Genomic DNA, 12,322 nt, shown 5'->3' with positions numbered 1-12,322 from the left:
GTCTCTCTCCTGTCTCTGTCTGTCTCTGATCGTCTCTCTCCTGTCTCTGTCTTTCTCCCACTTTGTTCTCCTGGTATATGTCCGCCTACCTTTTTTTCTTTCCTTGAGATGGAGCCTCACTTTGTCGCCCAGGCTGGAGCTCAACAGTGCGATTCAACTCACTGCAACCTGCGCCTCCTGAGTTCCAGTGATTCTCCTGCCTCCACCTCCCGAGTAGCTGGGAATACAGGCACCCGCTACCACACCAGGCTAATTTTTGTATTTTAAGTAGAGACGGGGTTTCTCCATGTTAGCCAGGCTGGTCTCAAACTCCTGGCCTTGGGTGATCCGGCTGCCTTGGCCTCCCAAAGTGCTGGGATTACAGGCATGAGCCACCACGCCCGGCGACCTGCCTGTCACCTCTTGATCTTTCTCGGTCTCTCTGTGTCTCTCTGTCTCCAGCTCTCTGGGCAGCGCCGGAAGCTGTGGGCTCACCTGTGCTGAGCATCTGTCTCCTCTAACCCTGCATCTACCCTGTAATCTCTCTTAGCCATGCCCTGCCCCTCCTGACCTCATCAGGGTCCGCACGATCCAGGGCGCATGGCCCAGCGAGGGCACCGCCTCGTCCATCAGAGGGTGGGTCTTGACGAAGTTGAGGATGTCATCCGGCAGGGCGCTGGAGGCATTGTACTGCGTTCCGGGGGCTGCACAGCACCCAGGCCTGGGGTGACATGGGTGCGGTCAGGATGAACATAAAGGTCTTCATAAAGGGGCCTGATACACCAGGGGACCCACTGCCTTACCCAACGGGCCTCAATATTCTTCTTATTTTTTTTGAGACAGAGTCTCACTCTGTCATCAGGCTGGAGTGCAGTGGTGCGATCTCAGCTCACTGCAACCTCCGCCTCCCGGGTCAAGTGATTCTCCTGCCTCTGCCTCCCAAGCAGCTGGGACTGTAGGTGCCTACCACCATGCCCAGATACTTTTTATATTTTTAGTAGAGACGGGGTCTCACCAGGTTGACCTCGTGATCTGCCCACCTCAGCCTCCCAAAGTACTGGGATTACAGGCGTGAGCCACTGCGCCCGGCCTCTTTTTTTTTCTTTTTTTTGAGACAGAGTCTCAGTCTGTCACCCAGGCTGGAGTGCAATGGCAAAATCTCAGCTCACTGCAACCTCTGCCTCCTGGGTTCAAGTGATTCTCCTGCCTCAGCCTCCCAAGTGGCTGAGATTACAGCCACCCACCACCACACCTGGCTAATTTTTGCATTTTTAGTAGAGACAGGTTTTGCCATGTTGGCCAGGCTGGTCTCGAACCCTTGACCTCAGGTGATCTGCCCACCTCAGCCTCCCAAAGTGCTAGGATTACAGGTGTGAGCCACCACACCCAGCCTCATTTTTCCCATCTGCATAACGGGTACAGCTGAACTCAGCATCAGCTAAATAACCACCCGGAAGCCCCAGCCCTCGGCCCTGGGGACCAGGACTCCATCTGGGCACGTGACTCAGGATGGAGGGGTCTCTCACCGGGGTCGAGGCACCTGATCCTCCGGCACCGGCGTCCAGATGGACTCGGGGGACTTCTGCTCTCGGAAGCGGCCTTCAAACACAGCTGCCACCTGTGCCATGTCAAAGGCACAGACAGCCGAGCCAGGGATGCTGAGGGGTCGGGATGAGACAGTGTGGTCAGCCCAGTGAGAGACCCCACCTCGGAGAGGCGTGTGCAGGAGCCTCTGTCCCCAGACGCCAGCAAATCTCCAGTCTTCCAGGGCCAGAGACGTCCCCTGCCCCTCCTCCATCTGTCTAGTGCAGCTGCTGCTCCCGAGTAACCTCTGAGATTGGACCACAGTGCAGTCTCTGGGGCCACCTCCTGTCCAGGCCCCCATCCCTGTTTCACTGGATGTCCTGCCTCCCCACTGCCACTGTTGGAACCCACGAACCCATTCCCCAGCAGGCGTTTTTCTTTTCTTCAGATGGAATTTTGCTCTTGTCTCCCAGGCTGGAGTGCAATGGCAGGATCTGGGCTCACTGCAACCTCTGCCTCCTGGGTTCAAGCAATTCTCCTCCCTCAGCCTCCGGAGTAGCTGGCTGGGATTACAGGCATGCATCACCACGCCCAGCTAATTTTGTATTTTTTAGTAGACACGGGGTTTCTCCGTGTTGGTCAGGCTGGTCTCGAACTCCTGACCTCAGGTGATCAGCATGCCTCGGCCTCCCAAAGTGCTGGGATTACAGGCGTGAGCCACTGTGCCATGCCGCTTTTTTATTTTTTGAGACCGAGTCTCACTCTGTCGCCCAGGCCGATGTGCGTGGCATGATCTCAGCTCACTGCAACCTCCACCTCCCGGGTTCAAGTGATTCTCCTGCCTCAGCCTCCCAAGTAGCTGGAAATTACATGCACCCGCCACCACGGCTGGCTAATTTTTGTATTTTTAGTAGAGACAGGGTTTCACCATGTTAGCCAGGCTGGTTTCGAACTCCTGACCTTAAATGATCTGTCCACCTTGGCCTCCCAAAGTGCTGGGATTACAGGTGTGAGCCTCCGAGCCTGGACTCCTAGCAGCCTTTTTAAAAACGCAAATCTGGCCGGACGCGGTGGCTCACGCCTGTAATCCCAGCACTTTGGGAGGCCGAGGCGGGTGGATCACGAGGTCAAGAGATCGAGACCATCCTGGTCAACATAGTGAAACCCCGTCTCTACTACTAAAAATACAAAAAATCAGCTGGGCATGGTGGCGCATGCCTGTAATCCCAGCTACTCAGTAGGCTGAGGCAGGAGAATTGCCTGAACCCAGGAGGCGGAGGTTGCGGTGAGCCGAGATCGCGCCATTGCACTCCAGCCTGGGTAACAAGAGCGAAACTCCGTCTCAAAAAAAAAAAAAAAACGCAAATCTGATCTCATCCCTCTTGCTCTTCACTCTTCCATGGCTCCCTAGTGGTCTCGGGAAAAAGTCCAGGTACCTGCCTGCAGCCCACAAGGCCTTGCCTGATCCGTCCCATCACTTCCCTGCCCTCATGTCCTCCATTCTCCCCTGGTTCCCTTCCTACACAGGGCCTCTCGCGATTACTTAAATATACCAAACTTGGCCAGGCGCGGTAGCTCACTCCTGTAATCCCAGCACTTTGGGAGGAGGCTGAGGCGGTCAGAACACCTGAGGTCAGCAGTTCGAGACCAGTCTGGCCAACAAGGTGAAACCCCGTCTCTACTAAAAATACAAAAATTAGCTGGGTGTTGTGGTGGGCACCTGTAATCCCAGCTACTCAGGAGGCTGAGGCAGGAGAATCGCTTGAACCCAGGAGGTAGACGCTGCAGTGAGCCGATATCGTGCCACTGCACTCCAGCCTGGTGACAGAGCAAGACTCTGTCTCAAAAAAAAAAAAAACAAAACAAAAAACAAACTCACTGCAGCCTCAGGGCCTTTGCACGTGCTGTTTCTCCAACCTTGAACACCCTTCCCGCGTCCTCCATCTCATACCCAAAGCCTAGCTCCGATGTCCACTCCTCCAGGAAGCCCTCCCTGCTCCTCTGTCCAAAGGCAGAGGATCAGAGGATAAGGATATCTTTGGCCCAGTTCTGACCAAAGGGACTTACAGGGTCAATGTCAGCTTGTCCCACCCCAGCCTGGGGCCGAGGCCTCTCAGGGGTCTAATCCAATCGTGCCCAACCTAGGACCCAGGGCGATCTGGGGCGTGAAGTCAGCCCCTTTCTGCCCATGCCCATCAAAAGCTCCCAGTTTGCTCCCATTGGTGGGCGCTGACCTGTTGCTGGGCGTGGAGAAGGCCGCCAGGACCACGGGCCGGCCCCCCACGCTGACCACGCCCGTGACGGCCTGCAGCACGTTGAAGTAGAAGTGGGAGTCGCCGGGCACCGAGCAGTTGAGCCGCGCCTTCAGGAAGGATGTCCACTGCTTCTCCAGCACGCGGGGGGAGCCTCCCACGTCGTTCTTGCACACTCGGGCCACGCGGGACACCACCACCTGGGCGTGACAATGGACAGATGGGGGCCTGAGCCCTGTGGCCCGGGAAGGCCTGCCCACAGGCTGTGCCACCCACCACCCAAGCCGGGATCCAGGAGTCTGGCCCTGACTCTGGTGGGACCCCGGCCAGCCACCGTTCCTCTCTGGGCACCGGCTTCCCTGGCAGCAATCCCCGGTAGGAATGACGGCGATGATTATGGCAGCTGTGACGATCATCACTCCTTCCACTAAGAGCCACATTTTCTTCTCATATCTCTTTCGCTCTTTCCGAGGGGGCCACTGATAACCCCATTGTATGTACGGGGAACTGATAAGAGGCACGGATTAAAGGAAGTGACCGGTCCATGGTCACAATAGGAGTTAGCGGCAGTCTGTGCACTTCAGCACTGCCTGGTTGCCTGGATGGAGGGATGAGTGCACAAGCAGATGGATGGATGACACAATGGAGGGATGAGTGAGCGGTGGATGGATAAATGAATATATCTGAAGAAGGATGGGAGTTAATGGAGGAGATGAATGAGGACGAGGTAATCAAGTAACTGGTAGGTAAGTAGATGGATGGAAAGAAAGCTAGGTGAATGGATGGGTGGATGGATGGGTAGATGGATGGATGGATGGATGGATGGATGGATGGGTAGATGGATGGATAGACAGATGGATCAATGGGTGGATGAGTAGATGGATGGATGGATGGATGGATGGATGGATGGGTAGGTGGACGGATGGACGGATGGGTGGGTGGGTGGATGGATGGATGGATGGATGGGTAGGTGGATGGATGGACGGATGGGTGGGTTGATGGATGGACGGATGGATGGATGGATGAGTGAATGGGTGGATGGATGGATGGGTGGATAGATGGATGGGTGGATGGATAGATGGATGGGTGGATGGATGGATGGACAGATGGACGGACGGATGGATGGGTAGATGGATGGATGGGTGGATGGATACATGGATGGATGGGTGGATGGACAGATGGGTGGATGGATGGATGGGTAGGTGGATAGATGAATGGGTGGATAAATGAATGGATGGATGGATAGATGGATGGATGGGTGGAGGGACAGATGGGTGGATGGATTGATGGTGGGTGGATAGATGAATCTGTGGATAAGTGAATGGATGGATGGGTGGATGGATGGATAGATGGATGAGTGGGTGGATGGACAGATGGGTGGATGGATGGATGGGTGGGTGGGTTGATGAATGGATGGATGGATGGATGGGTGGGTTGATGAATGAACAGATAGATGGATGGATGGGTGAGGAATAGATGAATAATGGATAAATGAATGGATGGATGGATGGGTGGAGGATAGATGGATGGATGAATGGGTGGATGAGTGGGTGGATCGATGGGTGGAAAAGTGGATGGATGGATGGATGGGTGGATGGATGGAAGGATGGGTGGGTGGATGGAAGGATGGGTGGGTGGATGGATGGATGAAAGGGTGGGTGGATGGGTGGGTGGACGGATAGGTGGACCGATGGATGCATGCATGGATGGATGGATGGATGGATGGGTGGATGGATGGACGGATGAATGAGTGGATGGATAGATGGATGGATGGATGGGCAGGTAGATGGATGAATGGGTGGGTGGGTTGATGGATGGATAAATGGATGGATAGATGGATGGGTGGGTAGATGGATGGATGGGTGAGTTGGGTGGGTGGATGGTTGGATGGGTGAGTGGATAGATGGATGGATGGATGGATGGATGGATGGATGGCTGGATGGCTGGCTGGATGGATGGGTGGGTGGGTGAGTGGATGGATATATAAATGGATGGAAGGATGTGTGGGTGCTTAGATGACGGGTGGGTGGATGATATGGATAGATGGAAGGGTAGATGGATAAATGGATGGGCGGATGGACTGGTGGATAGATGGACAGATGAATGATGGATAGACGGATGGATGGATGGATGGGTGAGTGAATGGGAAGATGGATGAATGCACGGGCAGGTGGATGGACTCGGAGATGGATGGATGGATGGATGGATGGATGGGTGGGTGGAGGGATGGATGTATAGGTGGGTGGGTGGGTAAATGGATGGATGATGGATGGGTGGGTGGGTGGACGTGTGGGTGGATAGATAAATGGGTGGATGGATGGGTGGTGCATGGATGGGTGGATGGGATGGATGGATGAATGGATGGGAGGATGGATTGGTGGATGGATGATGGATAAGTGGATGGATAGTTGGACTGATGGATGGATAGGATTGAAGGGTGGCTGGATGAACTGATGGGTGGATGGATGGATGGATGGATGGGTAGTAGACGGATGAGTGGGTGGGTAGGGAGATGAGTAGACGGATGAATGGGCTCATGAAAGTCTGGGTGGGCTAAAGAGTCAGCTGGGTAAGTGGGAGGGTGAGCAGGTGGATGGACAGGCAAACAGGAGCAGCACCAGCTGTATCTGACTTCCAGCTCAAGCCCCTCATCCGAGCTGAGTGCTCCATGGCTGCTCCATACATGCCTTCGTCCTCAGGGCCTGATCGTGGCTGGAAGGGAGGCCCTGGGGACCGGAAATGGAGGGCAGGACGCTCTCGCCGCATGTAGTGATTCACGAATCCACCTCTGCCCTCCCCTTCACATGATCAGAGCCTCTCAGCTCCATGCCCCACTGCACCAGCCTCACCTTCTCCAGGTAGTTAAACTCCATTGCAATCTCCCGGAAGAAGAAGTAGACATGGCTGCCCCACTCCACTGCATGGACAAAGTAAGGCTCTGCAGAAGAGGAGGGGTCAGAACTCAGCCCCTGACATGACAAAGGGGGTTTCTGGGGTTGAGAACTCACTGGCTTTTATGGTGAAGGGGGGACCTAGGCTGGTTACCCAGGCAAAATGAAAGACTCAAAGTTTGTTTTTTTGCAGGGGAAGGGAGGTCAGAAGCCGAAAATCGCCGTGTCTATTGCCGCAAATGGCAACATTAACTATTTTTTGTTACCTTCCTCCCTCATGTGTTGAAGAGCTCAGTCCTGCTATATCTTTTCTGGGGTTCCATTTTGGGCTTCTAAGCCACCCACTTCTAGCGGGTTCTACTTTAGATCCAACTAAACTTGTTCCTCTAGCTTTCTAGTCTTCAAAAAGGCCAACAGATTCCAAAGATGTGGTGGAAATGCCCCCCACAGAGCCTCTGGGACTCTTACTCTGGTGGGGGGATTTGATGAATGTCAGGTTCTGGACCCTGCCAGGTCGGGGCCCACTGCCCTTCCTGGTCTCACCTTTGAACCACTTGGAGTCGTGTTTCACGGTGCGCAGGGTGGGCCGGTCCCCGAGGCTGCGGTAGATGACAGCATCAATGGCTAGGAAGTCGGTAACGGTAGCTGTGAAGAGCATCCCCTCTGGATGGGTGGGGAAGGCGGGCAAGAGGTGAGACCGCAGAGGCCAGGGCCTGCGTGGGTCCAAACTCGATTTTCTGAGACTGAGTCCTGAGCCTAGGGGAACCCCTGTCTCCAGACTGAGCCTGGATCCCATCCAAGCCCCACCTCCAGCCAAGCCCTGACCTTAACTGAGCCCCGAACCCCATTAAGCCTCAATCCCAGCTGAGCGCCACACCTGGGCTGAGGGCCTGTCCATGTCACAGCCGGGACAAATGGTCATCCAGCTGCTTCTAAATGACCCAGACCCTGCAGCAGAAAATGTCAGGTCGTGCCTGTGGCTGGGGCTGATCAGATGGAGGTTGGGGGTACTTACCAGAGAAGAGGGCGACATTGGCATGCTTGGGGTCGTACGGGCAGCGGGCCATACCGCTGATGTTGTCTCCCACAGGCTGGAGGGTGTCTATCTGCAGGGACCATGGGGCGTGATTGACAGATCTCCTGACCCCGTCTAGCAGCCCCTGGCTCCCCCAGCTCCCCACTCCAAGAGGAATCCCTGTCCAACATGGATTACTGTGTGGCCTTGGCCACTCACCTAACCTCTCAGGGCCTCAGTTTACTGACCTGTAAGCGGGTTTAAGGGTCGATCCCTAATTAGTCCTGTAACTGGCTCATTGACTAAGTAGCTACGGCTTCCCTGACCCCTGTACAGGCCTCGTTTGGACAGCACTGACCCTCTTGAGCTTCAGGGGAGGAGGCAGGGAGAGTATATGCAGGAAGGCTTCCTGGAGGAGATGACACGGCCTGGGGAAAGGCCATGGCCAAGGGCGGTCGGGAGAGCAGAGGCCTGGATGTCGGACCTGGGGCGCAGGGAGTCTGGAGACTCACGCTGTAGTTGGCGCACACCGGGTTAAAGGCGTTGGAACCGCACACAAAGAGCGTGGACTCGTCCCGAAGGAGCAGCACCTTTACGAAGTTTCGACACTCGCCCTGGGGTGGGGGACGGGAGGGATAGGAGAGCGCGATGTGGGCGTGGCCATGAGTGCGGGCGTGGCCAGGGCTGAGTAGGGCGGGGCGCAGGTCTGTTGTGGGCGTGGTCAAGGCTGGCCCCGCCTTGGGGCGTCGCCAAGGCAGCGGCTGAAGCTAGGAATGGCTGTGGACACGGTGCGGCCCAGACAAGGAAACACTTCGTATCAGCAGTGCAGGCAAGGCCAGGGTGGTGGGCGTGGTCAGACTATGGGCATAACCATGGCAACAGCAGAGTCCTAAGGGGGATGGAGAAGAAGCATCCACCCTGGGCGTGGCCAGGGCCGATTAGGGTGGGGGGATAGGCGTGACCAGAACTGGGGCCCTGGTGGGCATAGTTACAGCTAATTGGGGCCAGGTTGGGACGTGGCCAGAGCTGGGAGGTGGGCGTGGCCTGGGCTTACTTGGGCGGGCCAGGGCTGCTATAGGAGGGGCCGGGAGGGGGACCTGCTGGATTGGGTGGGGTGTGAGCATGGCCAGGGCTGTTCGGAGCGGGGCTGGGGGTTGTGTTAGGACTGACTGGGGCAGGGGTGTGGACGTAGCCAGAACTATTTGGGGCGTGGCTATGGCTAACTATGGCCAGGTTGGGGGCCTGGCTGGGATCAATTGGGTGGGGGAAGTGGGCGTGGTCATGGCTATTTGGAGCTGTTTGGGGGCGTGGCCAGAGCTGATTGGGGCTGGGTTGGGGTGTGACCAGGGCTTGTGGAGTGGGGCGGGGAATGGGCAACGCCAGGGCTGATTAGCGGTGGCAGGAACCGAGCCAGGGCCTGCTCACCTCCTGTTTGCCCTTCATCCGACACACTTTTATGTCGCTTGGGTTAGATCTCCAGGTCAGCTTCTGCAGACAGAGAGAGCTGGTGAGGGGGCACCGGTTCCCAGCAGCCCTAAGTACCCCCGCTGTGCAGGGCCGAGTCACCCAGCTCCCCCGGGGAAGTGTCGCGTCCCCCTTGGTCCTGCCCCTCCACCCCCACCTGGACCCTTTCCTCACCCTCTGGTATCGCAACTCCGTGGACGTGGGGGGCTCCAGTTCTACCCGGTAGAGGTTGTCCCTGGGGGAGGGGCATGGTTAGTGAGACACCGGAGCTCCACTACCCTCCCCCATTCCATCCTTCCCACTACCAATGTGGTGTGCACGGTGGGGGGACACGCAGGGACATGCCAACGTCTCTGACACGAGCAACTCCAACGCCGACCACAGCCCTCCTCAGGGCCCCAGTACCCTTCAGACCCTGCGCTCCACCTCCTGCCCCACACGCCCCACAGACTGCCCCCAACGCCCAACACCATGGCCCGTGGCTTTAGGTCAGGCACCCCACTTGGCGCTTCCCAGGCGCCCACCAACCTCTGCCCCTCACCCCCATGCCAAGGAAGCTGCCCTGGTCAATGTCATTGGTGACCTCGCGTGGTTAAAGCCAGTGGTCACTTCTTCATCCTCCTCATCCTCTCCAAAGCATCTGATCTGTCCGAGAAGCTCATCCCTAGAAGCCCGGTGACCTCACACTCACTTCTTCCCTCCACAGCTTCTACCTGGACAGCCCAGTCCCCTCCACCCTGGTCCCTTGGCTTCCACTCTTGCTTCCCCCACAGTCTAGCCTCCCAGAAGCAGCCACCAGAGGACACATGTGAGCACCTGAGTCCGGTCCAGGCCTTCCTCTACCTATAACCTTCCGTGGCTCCCACCTTCCTCCAATTCAAAGTCTAAGTCCTCCCAATGGCCCACCAGGCCCTGCACGATCTGCCCCGTCCCCTCCCGACCCTCCCCTCCTCTCTCTATCCTCCTCGCTCATTCTGCTCCAGTCACACAGGCCTCCTCGCTGTCCCGAGCAATACCTGTCCCCAATGAATAGCGTTCTGTTGACCCGCAGGACTCGTTGGATGTTGAGGTCTTCAGCACCTTCTGCGGGGGTCAGGCGTCCAGGCCCGCTGCCCACAAACACGGGATAGTGGTTCAGGTCTGGGGGAGGGAGTAGAGAGGGGTGTGAGCCTGGACTGGGGGTGAGGAGGGGGTGCCTGAGGTCATGCCCCTTCTAGGGGTGGCTCTTGGCGTGGATGAGTCCCCAAATGGGGGCAGCGGACCCAACTGGGAACCCAGACCTTCCCACGGGACTCCCCCTGCCCAGGACACCCCCGTACTCACAGTCCCTGGGGGCCACGCTGAGCGGCGGCGGCTCCTCGGGAAAGAGGCCGTGGGCGCCCCCCAATAGCAGCAGCAGCAGCAGCAGAAGCAGCAGGGCCGGGCGGGGAGCGGACGCTCGCGGGGTCTGCATGGCGAGGGTCAGGCGACAGGAGGTGATGCCTGTGGGCGAGGGGCGGCGAGGTGAGCTACCTGCAGTTCCGCTCGCGGCCAGAAGAAGGCGCGCGAGAGCCGCAGCCGCGCCTTCAAATCCCAGAAAAATTCCCCACGGGGATAATAATTAACAACAACAATAATAATGGAAATAATAATAATACACAGCACTGATTTAATTATCACAACCACTTTAGGGCCACGTATGCGTGAAAGCCCAGGAAACGACTTCAAACAAAAATGCATTCGATAATTAAAAACTAATAATAATAATTAGAATAATAGGCACAGTATCCTAAAACATACATTTAAAAATTCAATCTCAAAATACATGCACAAGAATTCTTAAAATTAAAACACAAAAATATCAAACTCAAAGGCAAAAAAAAAGTCAAAGGCTCTTGGAATTTTATAAGCCACAAGCTGGCTGGGTGCAGTGGCTCATGCCTGTAATTCCAACACTTTGGGAGACCGAGGTGGGAGGATCACCCAAGGTCTGGAGTTCAAGACAAGCCTGCCTAACATAGCGAAACCCTGTCTCTACAAAAAATGCAAAAATTAGCCAGGCATCGTGGCGTGCGCCTATAATTCCAGCTACTGGGGTGGCGGAGACAAGAGAATCTCTTGAACCCAGGAGGCAGAGGTTGCAGTGAGCCGAGATCACTCCACTGCACCACAGCCTGGGCAACAGAATGAGACTCCGTCCAAAAAGAAAAAAGTTACAAGCCGGGAATGACAGTACTACAGAACTACAGAATCACAGAAAATTCCCCATGTCACGGGCCTCTGCGACCCCGGTAGCTCTGACCTCCTTCCCGAGTCCAGCCTTGTCATCCTCCCCTTGCATACCTCCAAGACAGGTACCTCACTACCTCTCAAGGGGACCTGCTTCCCACTCCCATTCAAGGTAACTTTGCAGAAACTTCCAGGTGTGTGGAGTGGAGACCCTCTCCCACCCAGCTAATGAAATGTAAGCAGAATTCACCCTCTGAACCCCTTGCCCTCCATGCCTGAAGGTCCCAGTTCAGGGGACCCTCCTACCAGAAAGGGGTACAGTCCAGGTCCCAGAGCCCCGAATGAGAAGCTCAGCAGCCTTGTCCTTCTGGGAGCTCTTGGGCAAGTTCTGTGCCCATTTTCCTCTCTGAGCAGCTGGGGTAACCCCCAGCCCTGCCCTGGCCTTGTGGCTCAGGGATTCTGAGCCCCAGGAGGTGAAGGTGATTCGGGAAGATCGGCCCTGGAACGCCTGCCTCCTCCAAAAACAGGAAGACCTTGCGTAGAGCAACGGAGCTTCCTCTCTGCGACCCTGAGCTTCCAGGATTTGTGACTCAGCGAACGCCCGGATTCCACGTATGTTCAGGGCATGACCCTGTTTCCGTGAGTGTTTCCTTCCCTGGCTCCTCCCCTGCTCTACAACCTCCTGTGGCTCCCAAGGACCTCTGAGGCCCCAGCCTTTCCCTGCAATTCAAGGTCCCTGACCTCGGACCCCGCTGCAGCCTACCCTCCCCTGATGCCATTGGCTCATCTAGTCCCCTAACCCAGAACCTCCTTAAGAGTCCTGTCTGCCCTATGCCTTAAAACAAACAAACAAACAAACAAAAAGGCCTGGCACGGTGGCTCACGCCTGTAATCCCAGCACTTTGGGAAGCCGAGGCAGGTGGATCACGAGGTCAGGAGTTCAAGACCAGACTGGCCAAGATGGTAAAAACCCGTCTCTACTAAAAATA

At 56.3% G+C, this 12,322-nt stretch overlaps 1 protein-coding gene across 4 annotated transcripts in view; it reads right to left on the bottom strand.

The window, feature by feature from the left end:
* The window catches only part of SEMA6B (semaphorin 6B), a 38,517-nt gene that overhangs the window by 7,773 nt on the left and 18,422 nt on the right, over positions 1-12,322 (bottom strand). The window contains exons 1-12 of one of the 4 annotated variants that reach the window (XM_017528406.1): positions 11,640-11,913; positions 10,449-10,607; positions 10,142-10,265; positions 9,300-9,360; positions 9,087-9,149; positions 8,174-8,275; positions 7,662-7,752; positions 7,190-7,309; positions 6,605-6,693; positions 3,738-3,955; positions 1,506-1,637; positions 551-700 (exon numbers count right to left, since the gene is read on the bottom strand). In XM_017528406.1, the coding sequence (XP_017383895.1) occupies positions 551-700; positions 1,506-1,637; positions 3,738-3,955; positions 6,605-6,693; positions 7,190-7,309; positions 7,662-7,752; positions 8,174-8,275; positions 9,087-9,149; positions 9,300-9,360; positions 10,142-10,265; positions 10,449-10,578 (1,280 nt within the window). In that variant the 5' untranslated portion in view covers positions 10,579-10,607; positions 11,640-11,913. Of the gene's footprint in view, positions 1-550; positions 701-1,505; positions 1,638-3,737; positions 3,956-6,604; positions 6,694-7,189; positions 7,310-7,661; positions 7,753-8,173; positions 8,276-9,086; positions 9,150-9,299; positions 9,361-10,141; positions 10,266-10,448; positions 10,608-11,583; positions 11,914-12,322 lie in introns of those variants that run through there. The other 3 variants (XM_017528407.2, XM_037738430.1, XM_017528405.2) reach the window with 3 other exon arrangements.

Source organism: Cebus imitator, unplaced genomic scaffold (assembly GCF_001604975.1).
Source record: "Cebus imitator isolate Cc_AM_T3 unplaced genomic scaffold, Cebus_imitator-1.0 Scaffold53, whole genome shotgun sequence".
Classification (NCBI taxonomy): domain Eukaryota; kingdom Metazoa; phylum Chordata; class Mammalia; order Primates; family Cebidae; genus Cebus; species Cebus imitator.
The sequence above is the reverse complement of the archived record's forward strand: the minus strand, read 5'-3'. Positions and strand labels throughout refer to the sequence as shown.